We start from the raw sequence: 12,151 nt of genomic DNA, 5'->3' as shown, positions 1-12,151 counted from the left end.
CTTTTGCTCTGTTCCTTCTTCCTGGAATGCCATTCCCTCCTCTTCTATTGGACATACACCTACTCCTTGGTGATCCAGGTTTAATGTCACCTTCCCTGTGAAGCTCTTACGACTGCTTCAGCTCCCTCCTCAGGAGCCTGGTAGTGTTTTGTGCCATTATCAAACACTTTATTACTGATTTGTATGTCCCTCCTTATAGGTTTAGGAAAGAGCTTAGGAACAATGCGAGTTTCTCAAGTGAACTAAAGTGTTTTCATCTTCACTCCTAGTCCTAGCTGTGGACTTGGCATAAAATGAGGGATTCAGTAGTGACTAGGAATGACTAACTGAAGTAATGCATGAATGAATGTGACGGTGACTACCAAAATTACTGAATTAAGTGACCATGAAAGACGGTCAAATAAATTAGCATTGTAGGGAGAGGGTAAGTTTTATAAAAAGGAGAATTTTATAAAAATGATGACATGAAGGGTGGTGTACTGTGGGTGTTTTGATGGTGGGTGTGATAACAACACCAGAGCTGAGAGAGCCTATACTGTTAATACACAAACCATGATGCAAATCAATGTTACCTCAATAGTAAGTAAAATAAAATAAATGTATCCCTAGAAATATTAAGCAGAACCTCTAGCAAACAAAAGCAAGACAAAAAATTAACTGGCCTTCTGCTATATAATGGCTGGACTAAGCACTGAAAGCTCTAAATAAGGGTATCAAAGGTAATAAAAATAATTCAAAGACATTATGTATCAATCAACTCAGAGGCAGAAAGGTGACTTTTTAAAAAGGGGGAGAGACTATCTTTAAAGGAATGAATCCATACTTAATAGATAAGAGGTTTACTTGGATAATGAAAGCAGAAAGAAAAAAACAATTTAAACTTAGCAATAAAAGGTAATTATGTAATTTTTAAAATAGGAAGCAGAATAAAGAATGCAGGACACTTTGGAGACAATGAGAGCTTTTAGTTATACCAATGATGCTCTACTTATTATTTAACTGATAGGAACTCTATTAGAAAATTAATAGCAAACCATACAGTAACTATCTGGTTGCTTATTCCATTGCATGCTTGCTATATTTCTTCTGCGAATTAGTATGACCCCAAAATGTTTTCGGGATTGTCCAACTTGTCCTAAATTCCATAAATAAACTCTTTCAGAGGACACTTCTTCTTCTTCTTCTTCTTCTTTTTTTTTTTTGCCATGTCTCTATTACCGTTCCTCACAGATGGACCATTTTTGTCCTTCTAAAGTCTAAGAATAACTCTTTCAGTTATCAAGACATACCAAAATCCAGTTCAGCTGCTCCTGTGGGATTCCAGTCAGTTTAGACACATCTGCTGAGATACATGCATTTGAATCCAAATGAAGCTTTTGTTTGATTATACATTTTGAACATTTATGGAGGTTTTTTTGGGGCCAAAATGTTTTTCATTTTTTTGGCACTCCAAACAGAGATCTTTAGTTATAAACACTGCCTTCTGAGCACCTCCAGCAGAAATCCAATCTTTTCATGTGAACAGGTGCCTCAGGAAGTTTTTGGAAGGTTTTACACTGAATCAGCTTTCTGATTGGAAACTTTCTAAACACGCAGTCAAATTTGCCAAAGAGACCTTCAAACTTGCTGGAGCAGTTTTCACTCATACAGACATACATTCACACATAAAGACAGTCCAAGTAAAAGCAAACCAGAACCCCGTAAAACTGAAGTATTTTTCTCAAAGGTTAAATACCATACGCAACCAAAACTGAGCAAAAAAGAAGATACAACAGGAAAAATAACGAGCAAATCACAAGAACAGAGGTGCACATTTTTCATGAGTATGTCCCCTTTGAAGCTTTAGCTGAGGGTTTAAGGGACCCATCCTTTCTTATCAAATTTCTCACCCAGTTTCAAGTAAATGTTCAAGAACTTATGAAAATGCTACACCTTAGAGTAGAGCTACCAATTCTATCTACTCACAAACTTGTTCAAACTGTTATTTTGAAAGACTTCCTTCTCCAATACAAATAGGTCAACTAGATCCAAATCTAAAGGAAGGAAAAAAAAATACTTCTATCTAAATTGGGGGTTCTTTGGCAAAGTCCCTGTTAGATGGTTCTCTACAACTTTTCTTTTCCAGTTTGAATGTAAACTGGAAAGTTGTTGCAGAGTAAAACAACTTTTTAAGCCTGAAGCCTGAAAAGTTATTACAGAGCAAAATCACTCCCCCATGGGCTGTCCGGAATTCAGGGGGAAATCTGCTTTCAAGTTGTTCTTATGGCCCTGGACCAGATGCTTTAAGGTGGCCAGAAACCTTTGTCTACACCCACTTAGCAGATTTCTGGCTCTTTATCAGGGACTAAGAAGTTTATTTGCAGAAATGAATCATTTCCTTCAAAATATCCTTTACCCTATTTACATGCTTGCATATTCCTTCCATTTTGTTTTCCCCCTACAGCTTTACTAAGGGAATTAATTATCCTGAAGAACAGGAACATACAGTAAGTACATCTGAGATACAGGATGAGACACAGTATGTCATCTATTAGGCCTGGCTAAGACCAGCAGCTGATGCTAAATGGGAAGGAACATGCACCAAATGTTTTTTAATCACAAAGTTAGTAATTAATTGCTCTTTAAAATACATTTTATGCTTCTTTCTGTCTGTGTACATGAAATGCACATTTATTACATGCCAAAAATTACAACATTATGGTTTAAATGTGACTGGCACGGAAGTCCGGAAATCAGAGTTAATGTTCCCACAGCAACTTTAATTCTGTCCGTGTGCACATGCAGAGCTATAACAATCTTCCATTTTAGGATAATACATATAGATGGTTTGGGTGGGGGGAAGCTAAAGACCAATATCCTCAACTGTAGTTACCGGCAAAAAACAAAGGCTAAAAAGCTGTGCTTTTTTCCATCAACGTGGCTAAAAAACAATGTCCTCATGCCCGGTGATGTGTAATCAGGGAATGAAAGACTCTGCTGTGATGCCTGCACTCAAGGGGACAGTTTCTGTTGCTGTGGGAACCTGAACTTTGCATTTCCTGACTTTGGGGTAATTAAAATGTCAGCCTTAATGTGGCATTAATGGAGTTTGCCATAAAAAATCCTCTTTGTTTTGTTCTCTAAAAAATTGCTCAAAAGTTCAAACGGAACCAAGTGTACTAAAATTTTTAATCCCGGGGACATAGATGGGTGAAGCAAAGGACTGGGAGGGGGAGGTGGATGGTGAGAGAGAGAGAGAAGGAAGAGCCCACCAGTCTCCTCGACAGTATTCAGTCCCAGAGGAGTCATGCTACCTACAGAGCTAAAGTTAAACCCACCCACACAACAGTTTGGTAATGTGTAAAGGTTAAATTAAAAATAAATAAAAACTGTTAATGCGTAAGTGCATCTTGGCAAGGGCACAAAAAATGAGACAGTCTGATGGGGCCATTGTAAAACACGGAAAGGTAAGTAACCACGGAGGGTGGCTTCCAACAAAAGGGAGACATCGGAACAGGCTGCTCAACAGGCAAAAGGAGAAAGCACTGACAACCGAGAGAATCACTTCTCCCTGCCAGGGGAGCCTTTCTTGGGGGGGAAAGAAAATGGAAGGAACATGGAAGTAAAAGTTCTGGTCGCATATGGACAGACACATACAGATGTGTGTATGAGTATGATGTACTGCAGACTGGCTCAGCTCATCCTCAGCCTGTTCTGTGGGTAACTGTTCTTGTCAAACTCCTAGGGGTTTGTTTTTTTGCCCTCTGCATTCCAAAACTCATCTAACACCTTCCATCATCACGATCATCATCATCATCATAATCTGAGTTTGTTTACCATTAGCGTTTTAGAAATGGTGAAGAAGTGACAAACTCGGAGGGAAGGGGGGAGTTTGTGAAAAGGAAATTGCCAGTTCACCGCAGAGCAACACACATTTCAGTAGCAATGTTAACCTTTGACCTCATCACCTCACAAAGGAAAGCATTTCCCAACCATATTCTTTCTTGTGTTCAGTATTACTGGGATCTTTTGCTAAACTTGAAGTAGCTCAGCACGTTACATAGCCTACTGGGAACCTAAAGGGTCAAGACTTGTCCTCTTTACTCTAAAATATGGGCCGTCCTCCCCGGTGGCACAGCGGTTGAGTGCTGGGCTGTGAAGCTGCCCGCAGCCTCAGTGGCGCTGGTTCAATCCCCAGCTGCTCCCGGGCCACCGGAGGAGGGTCCCACATGGCGCGCAGACCTCTCCTGCCGCCCGCTGCTCCCCTCAGCAGTGGACTTCGGTCCTTCTGCCTGCTCTGCTCCCCGCTCTGGCTCTGGTGAATTCGCTCACCCTCCCGCGCTTCTGCCTGTACCCAGTGCTTGTATAAATAAATCAATCTTTAAAAAAAAAAAAAAAAAATTAAAAAAAAAAAATATGGGCCTTGTCCTTTAAACAACTCTGTGGTGCACCCACCCTTACCGGTTCATATGCAAAGCTGTCTTTTCTTTCGTGGGGATGCTTATCCATTCTGCCTTATAACCCAGTCACCGATATGAGTAGTTGTATGTTTTTGAGAGGCCTATTTAGAGCCAGGAATGCCATCTCTGGAATTGGAACAGGGAATTCAGGCTGCTCACAGTGAGAGAAAATCCATAAACATCTCTCATTTTCCAAATGAGTTAACTACCCAGCAAGTAGGTGTCAATTTTCTCAGTTTTCTCATCTGTAAATTGGGAAGAATTATAATGACTGACAGGATATGGGCATTAAGGCATGACTAAGAATAATTTTGCTAAACACATGACAAATAAAAAGGTGCTATAAAAATTCAGGCACTTGTGAAAGCTTGGAACACCACACACTGGTGGAATGTTTCTGAAGTTAAAGAGACTAACAAGTCAAGGGCACTATTTTTAAATGTCCCAAATCTGTTAGTTCTAAATAGGAGCTGAATCTTTTACCTTAAAGAAATTAGGCTTTTAAATTAATCTATGGTAGGAATGACATTTGAAAGTACAAAAAAAAAAAAAAAAAATTCCTCCTGAATGCAAGAAGAGCATCCAAAAATTTTAACAGCTTAAAATAAACCTCTTTCCTCTCTTCTCTCAAGCAATCTCCAAATGGACAGATTTCTGTGAATCTTTCCTAAAAACAATTTTCTCTTAAGTGTAAGCTCAAATCAGGACAAACTACAATCCAAATATATTTAGAGAAAAGTATAATCAATTGAAACAACGGGTTGGAGAAAAGAAGACTTAACACATCTTAATGGCAAAATCAAAATGACTTTGTAAATAGCTGGAGATTAGGTTTCTCTTTCCTCTTTGCTTTCCTTCCAGTTGTATTCAGACACCTTTCTGAGCTTGAATCCACTGGCTTTCCTTGGGGGTCACTGAGATGGTGCCTCGCTTATACTGCTCTTTATACATATACCATGCAAATGCCTGGACCTGGCCTGAGGACACTTATGGTTAAAGCACAATAAATGAAGCCCAGGGTTTTCTCTATTCAGCAAAACATTCATTTTGTTGTAACAGGGGATTTCTGGGCTAAGGCCATACTACAATATGTAATCTTCCCCATAAGGTGTGGCAGAAAGCCAGGCGAGGAAGGTCTGCGTGCAAGAGCTCCAGGCCCTTCTCCACAGGAACGGGCTACCTTCCTGGTAGGTATGGACAGTGTGCACATGGCTATGGGCACCATGCCAGGCTATTTTCCAATTCTTCCTGTAATTACTATTAAGCTGGAGACGACTAGGCAAGAAGGTCTGAGGATGTTACTGTTACAACAGCCCACAGGGGCCTCCCCGGTGGCACAGCGGTTGAGCGCTGGGTTGCGAAGCTGCCCGCAGCCTCTGCGGCACCGGTTCGATCCCCGGCTGCTCCCCGGCCACCGGAGGAGGGTCCCACATGGCGTGCAGACCTCTCCTGCCGCCCGCTGCTCCCCTCAGCAGTGGACTTCGGTCCTTCTGCCTGCTCTGCTCCCCGCTCTGGCTCTGGTGAATTCTCTCACCCTCCCGCGCCTCTGACTGTAACCAGTGCATGTACAAACAAAACAAACAAACAAACCAGCAAACAAATAAATAAAGTATGCCTCTATTAAAAAAAAAACAAAAAAACAAAACAAAACAACAAAGCCCACAGAACATAGGCCCTGCTCTGACCCCTTCCAAGGTTTCTCTATAGAAACAGCAACTTTGTACACATTGCACAGGCTGTAGAGATTCAGATCTTGCTTTTCTCTTTTTATTTTCCAGGGACAAGTAGAACTGGTCTCAGCCCAGCCACAAACAGAACAAGCTCTCTTCTCCCCATCTTCAACTTATAGTTCTTGTCCCCTTATCTAGAGACTATTATGATGAAGGAAGGAGGGAATGGAATCTCCCAGATTAATTCACCCCTTGCCCGCTTTGCAAAGTTTTACATTTGTTTTGTCAGGATGATAGGGAATTTAGAACCTCATTTACTAACTAATAATTTTTGTCTTTCAGATAGGATAAACGGAGTCTATTTGATTTTTTAAAATAAACTTTTCTTGGTCTTATCTTATTCTAGGGGAGCTACATAAATTGCAGACATCTGATATTGGGAATCTCAAGACTAAAAGGAATATTCTTCTGGATAGAACCCCTAAATCTGTTCCATTTCTCTTCAGTGTCAACTTAAATGTTTCTTTCTCTCTGAAGTATATGGTTACATATCAGAAAGAGAAGAAAATCTCCTAAACGTGATTTATCAACTTTCTTAAAATAGAATTTGAAGAAGTGACTCCCAGATTAGTGAGAAGAAAGCAAAAATAAACAGCAATGGAGTGATTTCAATAGCGACAATCTCATTAAGCTGCCCATTTCCAAATTTAGCCCGTAGGCAGTTTTTTTAATTAAAAAATATTTTTAACCTGAATTCTGATTGGCTACGTGAAGTCTGGGTGGCTTCTGAATTCTTGGAAGTCATTCTCTTTTCTTCTGTAAATTTATGCTATCCTTTAACCACTTCAAAATAAATTAAAAACTGGAAAGACAGAAATTCAGCCAAGCTACATGAGACTCCAATAACTAATGCAAAGCTGACTTGTGTTATGTAATTTCAAAATGGATGTTTCCTTGTGTCTGACTGGCCTTTTGAGGTCCATATTTGGTTGTTCAGTTTAGTCATGGTGGAAATGTTGTGATTCAGAATACCAAGACAAAAGAATAATTAGAAAACACCAACACAACTTCTTCAGAGTTAATGCTATGAAAGAGAATGTGGTTCATGTAATTAATCAGTCTTTTGAGGACACACGGCCAGTCACCTGGTTTTAAAATATAATCTAGCTTTGAAATAGAGATGTTGGCTGAGTCAAAATGGTGGCAAGTTACTTTTGGCTACTTCAGAAGACCAAATGGAAACAGCTTGCTCTGAATGCAAAAAAGCCAGAACCCGGGGGGGAAGCGAGCTCCAAGCACCGCGACGACACTGTCACCTCACTGGTGTACTCACAATCAGATGACCCGGTGTGAGCGTGAGAGTTTGTCAGTGAATGTGTTGAGTGGATGAGGGCTGGGTCTGGAGACAAAACAGCTTCAAAGTTCAGGCAGGGAAGGCCCGGCTTGGCGCTGGATCCACCCGGCTGAGTAATCTCATTCTCCTCAGATGCCTTCTGGTTTTCAGCTGTCTTGGGTTTCTTCCTGAAAATAAACAAAGGGCCCTTTGAAGGAACTGACTGCATATTTGGGAAAAGGCATTTTTAGAATCTGTTAAAGATAACTTGATTTTTTTTTTCTGAAGGGGGATGGGAGGGAGTCCAGTATGTCCCTTGTTTTAAAACAAGCTGATTCTTGTTTTTTTTCCCTCCAGTAATGGCCTAACTGGGAACACATGAAAACATATGGGCCAAGCAAACAGCACCACATTTGGACTCTGTTGGCTGCATAAAAAGACCCTGTCCCAGAACTTTAGACAGCTTGAGCTACGTATGGCTGACATTATCCAAGAAAGCATCCTTTTCTTCCCCCCTTAAGAGTTTTAACATGGTCTGGAAAAATACTAGTGGAGGTTTACCGTTCTAGCATTTGTCAGGAAGCTTAGAGACAGGACCCGTGGAGTAATGGGAGGAGCACTGGACTGGGAGTCAGGAGACTTGAGCTATGGTACTAGCTGTGCCTCTAACTTGCTGTGTGGCCTTGGGCACCTCACTTCACCTCTCTGGGCTTCAGTTTCCTCATCTGTAAAATAAAGGGCTTAAATTAGAAGGCCCTAAAGGTTCCTTCCAGCTTTAAGTTTCTATTCATGGAACACATCATGGAACATACAACTTCCTTGCTGTTATTAGATTTTATTTTAGATCGACACACAATTTCAAATCACAATTTAAATTTGCAGGATGTACAGATGAGAGAGGCAGCAACGAGGTGTTTGTTAAGAGAGCAAATGAAATATTGAAATAACTGAGATTCTAGCCAATATAGAGGGAAGGTATCATATAGAGATTATTCCAACTCTTTATTCATCCAAAACTTAGGATTTCCTGGGTTTTTTTTTTTTGGTGTTTTTTTTCAAATGCATGATCCTAGAGTATGGGAGTGTTGACTGAATAAAAGACTCGTGATAGTTAGACAAACAGTTTATTAGATAATGAAAGTGAGGATTTGAACCCAGGAAATAGTTTGACAGATTTATTCTGTGACAACTGCTCCAACAATCACAAGCTTGATTGAGTCAGTTTATATACCTTGTTACAAAGTGGCATACCAGCAGAAGAGTAAAGGAACAAGGAGTCATTGACGTCAAAAGTGTAATTATTCTTGACAGGGGGCTTCTGGTTTTCATCTATAGGTTTAGAACTTTTGATTTCCTAAGTTATCTTGACCTAAAGAAATTTTGATGCTATCTATGCACAGAGGAGGGCAAATGCCAGGGTTTAATCATTTTCCTGACTTCTAAAGAATGCACTGTGGAGACACAAAGGCTAGGTACCCATTGTTTAAATCTTTAGCTGACTCCTTGGTCATTACTCGAGGGGGAAAGGTTGGTTTTTCCGCAGGCACCAAATTCTTACATCACAGAACAAGATAAGACTGCTCTGACTTTATGCCTATGTAGATGGCTTTGTTTTCTTGCCTGGTAGACGAGGGGGGTAAGGTTCCAGAACATTCAAAACATGTTCACAGGAGTGTGATTCTATGTTTGGCATGTGAGGAAGAGATGGGCAAAAATAATTAGAACGTAATTGTTGTTAATTGCTGTTTGGGTTCAGGAATAGGAAGTAAATGAGCTCAGCTGTAGGTCAACTCAGGTCACCTCCCAGGACAATGCAACTGATGTAAATGAATAAATACTTAGCTTATACTGCATGTACCTAAGCCCCAGCCAAACTGGATTATGAGTCATACCCTGAACATTCCCTCTAGGTCTCTTGGCTTTGTGTCTTTTTCTATCGTGGATGATGACCAGAGAAATTACTAATTTTTTCGTAGAAGATCATGTGTGGTACAGGATTTGTTGTAAGTAGAACTATTACCATGTTTTCCTCATCTCTACAAGCATGATAATGGACTTGTTATACAGACGACTATTTTGTACAGAAATTTGTTGTGCTGGGTAGCGGAATTTGCCCTTGCAGAATATGGTGTTTTGATTAGCATGCTTTGTTTCTGGTCCAACAGGTTGTGCAGTCAAATCTATATTTTCAGAGAAAAGAAGCAGAGAAAGCATGGTAGAGATGAAAATATAGAGGAAGCTTTGCGACACTCGAGATCTGTGTCTGCTCTAGCTTAGCTCACATCCCCCAGGTATTGACCAAACTGGACTCCAGAACATTCCCAGAACATTCTTAAACACTCCCAGACCATCCTGGGAAATCTACATCCTTAACTCCACATCTTTGCCCAACTTATTCCCCTTGCTCTGAATATCCGTTCTTAAAATCTAACTCTTGAAATCATGTTTATCCTTTATGTTTATTAAACGTTGTCTCCATAATGTAACAGTTTTGATTATTTTCTATCACATAGTCTTTCTGTGCCTTTTTCTGGAATTCTTCCCAGGACACCTTTTCCTGAAGTCCCCAAATACATTTTACTTACTAAATTTTGTTTCAATAATGATTATTTATGTGCTTCTCTCTTCTATGAGACTATAAACTCTCTGAAGGTAGAGAAATGTCTCAGTTATTTTTGAATTTCCTGTGTTGACCCACATTTTCTTCTTTCTCCCCTCCCACCACTCAGTATTCATGTATTCATTTTACAAATACTTACTCCGTGCATGTGCTATACCAGAATTGGTTAGGGAGTAAGCCTGATTTCTGCCTTCTCAGAGTTTGCTGTCTAGTATATACTGTTAGAGTAGGTTAGACAAAACTGTTATTCAGTATCTGTTTGTTGATGGAATGAAATGGAGCTGTAATTAAAGTATATTTTGAGAGAAGACATGGTCTGAATCCCAATGAAGTTTCCTATTTATGCAGCAGTGAAATCTACCTTGACTAGTTGCTTTTCTTTTGAATTCATCGAGGATATTTGAAGAGGGTAGGACCATTTTGCTCACTAAAGCTAAGTGGGTCCTCATGAGTCATTTACATATCAGGATAAAACACTTATGACAGATACCACTTATCAGAAAAAAAAAATGATTTCTGATGTCCATTCACAAGGCCTAGTTTAAGTTTCAGAAGTAGGCGTCAGGAAGTTAAGGAAGCGTGCTTTCAAACAGGAGCAACCAACCAACATTACTTTTATTTTTAACATTGCAAAATGGTATTGTTCTTTATATAAAGGTCTTTGCTTCCTTCCCTAGAATTGATCCTGTTTCCTACCTGACATCTCCTACCACACCCTCCTGTTTGTTGTCTCAAATATCACCTCTGGAGAACATTCACTGCACAGAGGCATGGGAGCCACCTCTATAAACTCATTCTTTTGCTCCCTCCCTAATTTGCCTAATACCACTTCGCTTGCCCTTCTATCACTGGACCGTTCCCCAACTGCAAAGATAACAGAGAGTCACTCACTGTTCTTGGAGGCAATTCATTTCCCCTCTCTCCCTGTCTAATAGTTCTTTTGGAATCCTTTTTCTGAGCTGAGGAACACTCAAACACAGCAGCAGGCTATGTCTACACACGCATAGGAACCACTGTTTTGACCCAATCTTTCAGTTCATAGTTTATTAAGGAGGAACAAGTCCTTTAGTAAATAATTGAAAATATCTTCTTTGGTTGGGTAAAAAGAGTTATATAAACATGGCACATTAGAGGGCAAGTCTCCCCAACCTCTGTAGCTGTGCACTATCCCCTGGTGCCTTTAGAGGGCAGCAGCGCACCGGCTGAGTCCAAGCAGCTTTGCAGAGAGGCAAACTCCCGATCAGACCAGAACCTTCCTCCTGGTCACCATGCCAAAGGTTGGTTTGCCAAGCCCTGGTCGCTCTGGCTCTTTCTTCTTTTCACTTCTCTCTCTCTCTCTCTCTCCCTCTCTCCGTGTCTCTCTCTCTCTCTCTCTCTCAACCCCCTACCACCTCCTCTTCCCCCCTCTTCCTTTCTCCCTCCCTGCCCCCTCCCTCAATGCTCAATGTTAAAATTATACACTCTGATGAAGTCGCCCCTCAACCGGAAAATGAAAGCTCCAATGAGAAAGTTAGACAGGCCAACAACAACAAAGAAAAGAAACCGGGAGAAAGGGGGCTGGTGAGGGGGAAGGATCTAAGAACAAGAAAAGGGCAGATGTTTCGTAAATATATGCAAAGCAAAACTGGGTGTACCCTGAACACTTCCACAGAGAAACAGACCAATCATTGTGCACTTCCTCCCGCCACACTGGTGGAGCTCTGCATTCAAAAAAAAAAAAAAAAAAAAAAGTGTGGCCACAGGCACCTGCCTTTCAACGGTCAGTTCTGACATTCTGACTGAGTATCTCCCGTTTGTCCAAAGAGAACAAAAACATTTTCACCTCCCCACTACAAACATTTCTGTTATGAGAAAAAGGCTGCTTCGAGAACTGAGAAAGCGTTTTAAGGTGACTAGCGGCTGAGTTAGCCAGCAAGACTTTCTGGTTTTTAACTCTCATTGTGCTGGCAACAAGTTTTAAGCTGAAATAGAACGAGAAAGGCTGTGGATGACGGTGGCTCTTTCCTGACCAGACCATATTGTATGTAGTAAGAAATAGGTATTAAAACATACTGATGAGAGGATAGCTATTAAGCATGTTAAGTGCATG

General features: G+C 40.6%; 1 protein-coding gene across 38 annotated transcripts in view; it reads right to left on the bottom strand.

Annotated features, from left to right (window-relative positions):
- The window catches only part of ZBTB20 (zinc finger and BTB domain containing 20), a 775,686-nt gene that overhangs the window by 59,487 nt on the left and 704,048 nt on the right, over nt 1–12,151 (bottom strand). For 37 of the 38 annotated variants that reach the window (XM_054700589.1, XM_054700561.1, XM_054700562.1 and 34 more), the window contains 2 exons: nt 8,004–8,167; nt 7,443–7,630 (listed from right to left, as the gene is read on the bottom strand). In XM_054700589.1, coding sequence (XP_054556564.1) covers nt 7,443–7,630; nt 8,004–8,014 — 199 coding nt within the window. In that variant the 5' untranslated portion in view covers nt 8,015–8,167. The remainder of the gene's footprint in view (nt 1–7,442; nt 7,631–8,003; nt 8,168–12,151) is intronic. The other variant, XM_037525510.2, reaches the window with a different exon arrangement.

Source organism: Talpa occidentalis, unplaced genomic scaffold, assembly GCF_014898055.3.
Source record: "Talpa occidentalis isolate TD23 unplaced genomic scaffold, MPIMG_talOcc4v2.1 talOcc4.4, whole genome shotgun sequence".
In the NCBI taxonomy this organism is placed as follows: Eukaryota; Metazoa; Chordata; class Mammalia; order Eulipotyphla; family Talpidae; genus Talpa; species Talpa occidentalis.
This window is presented reverse-complemented; position numbering and strand designations above follow the sequence as displayed.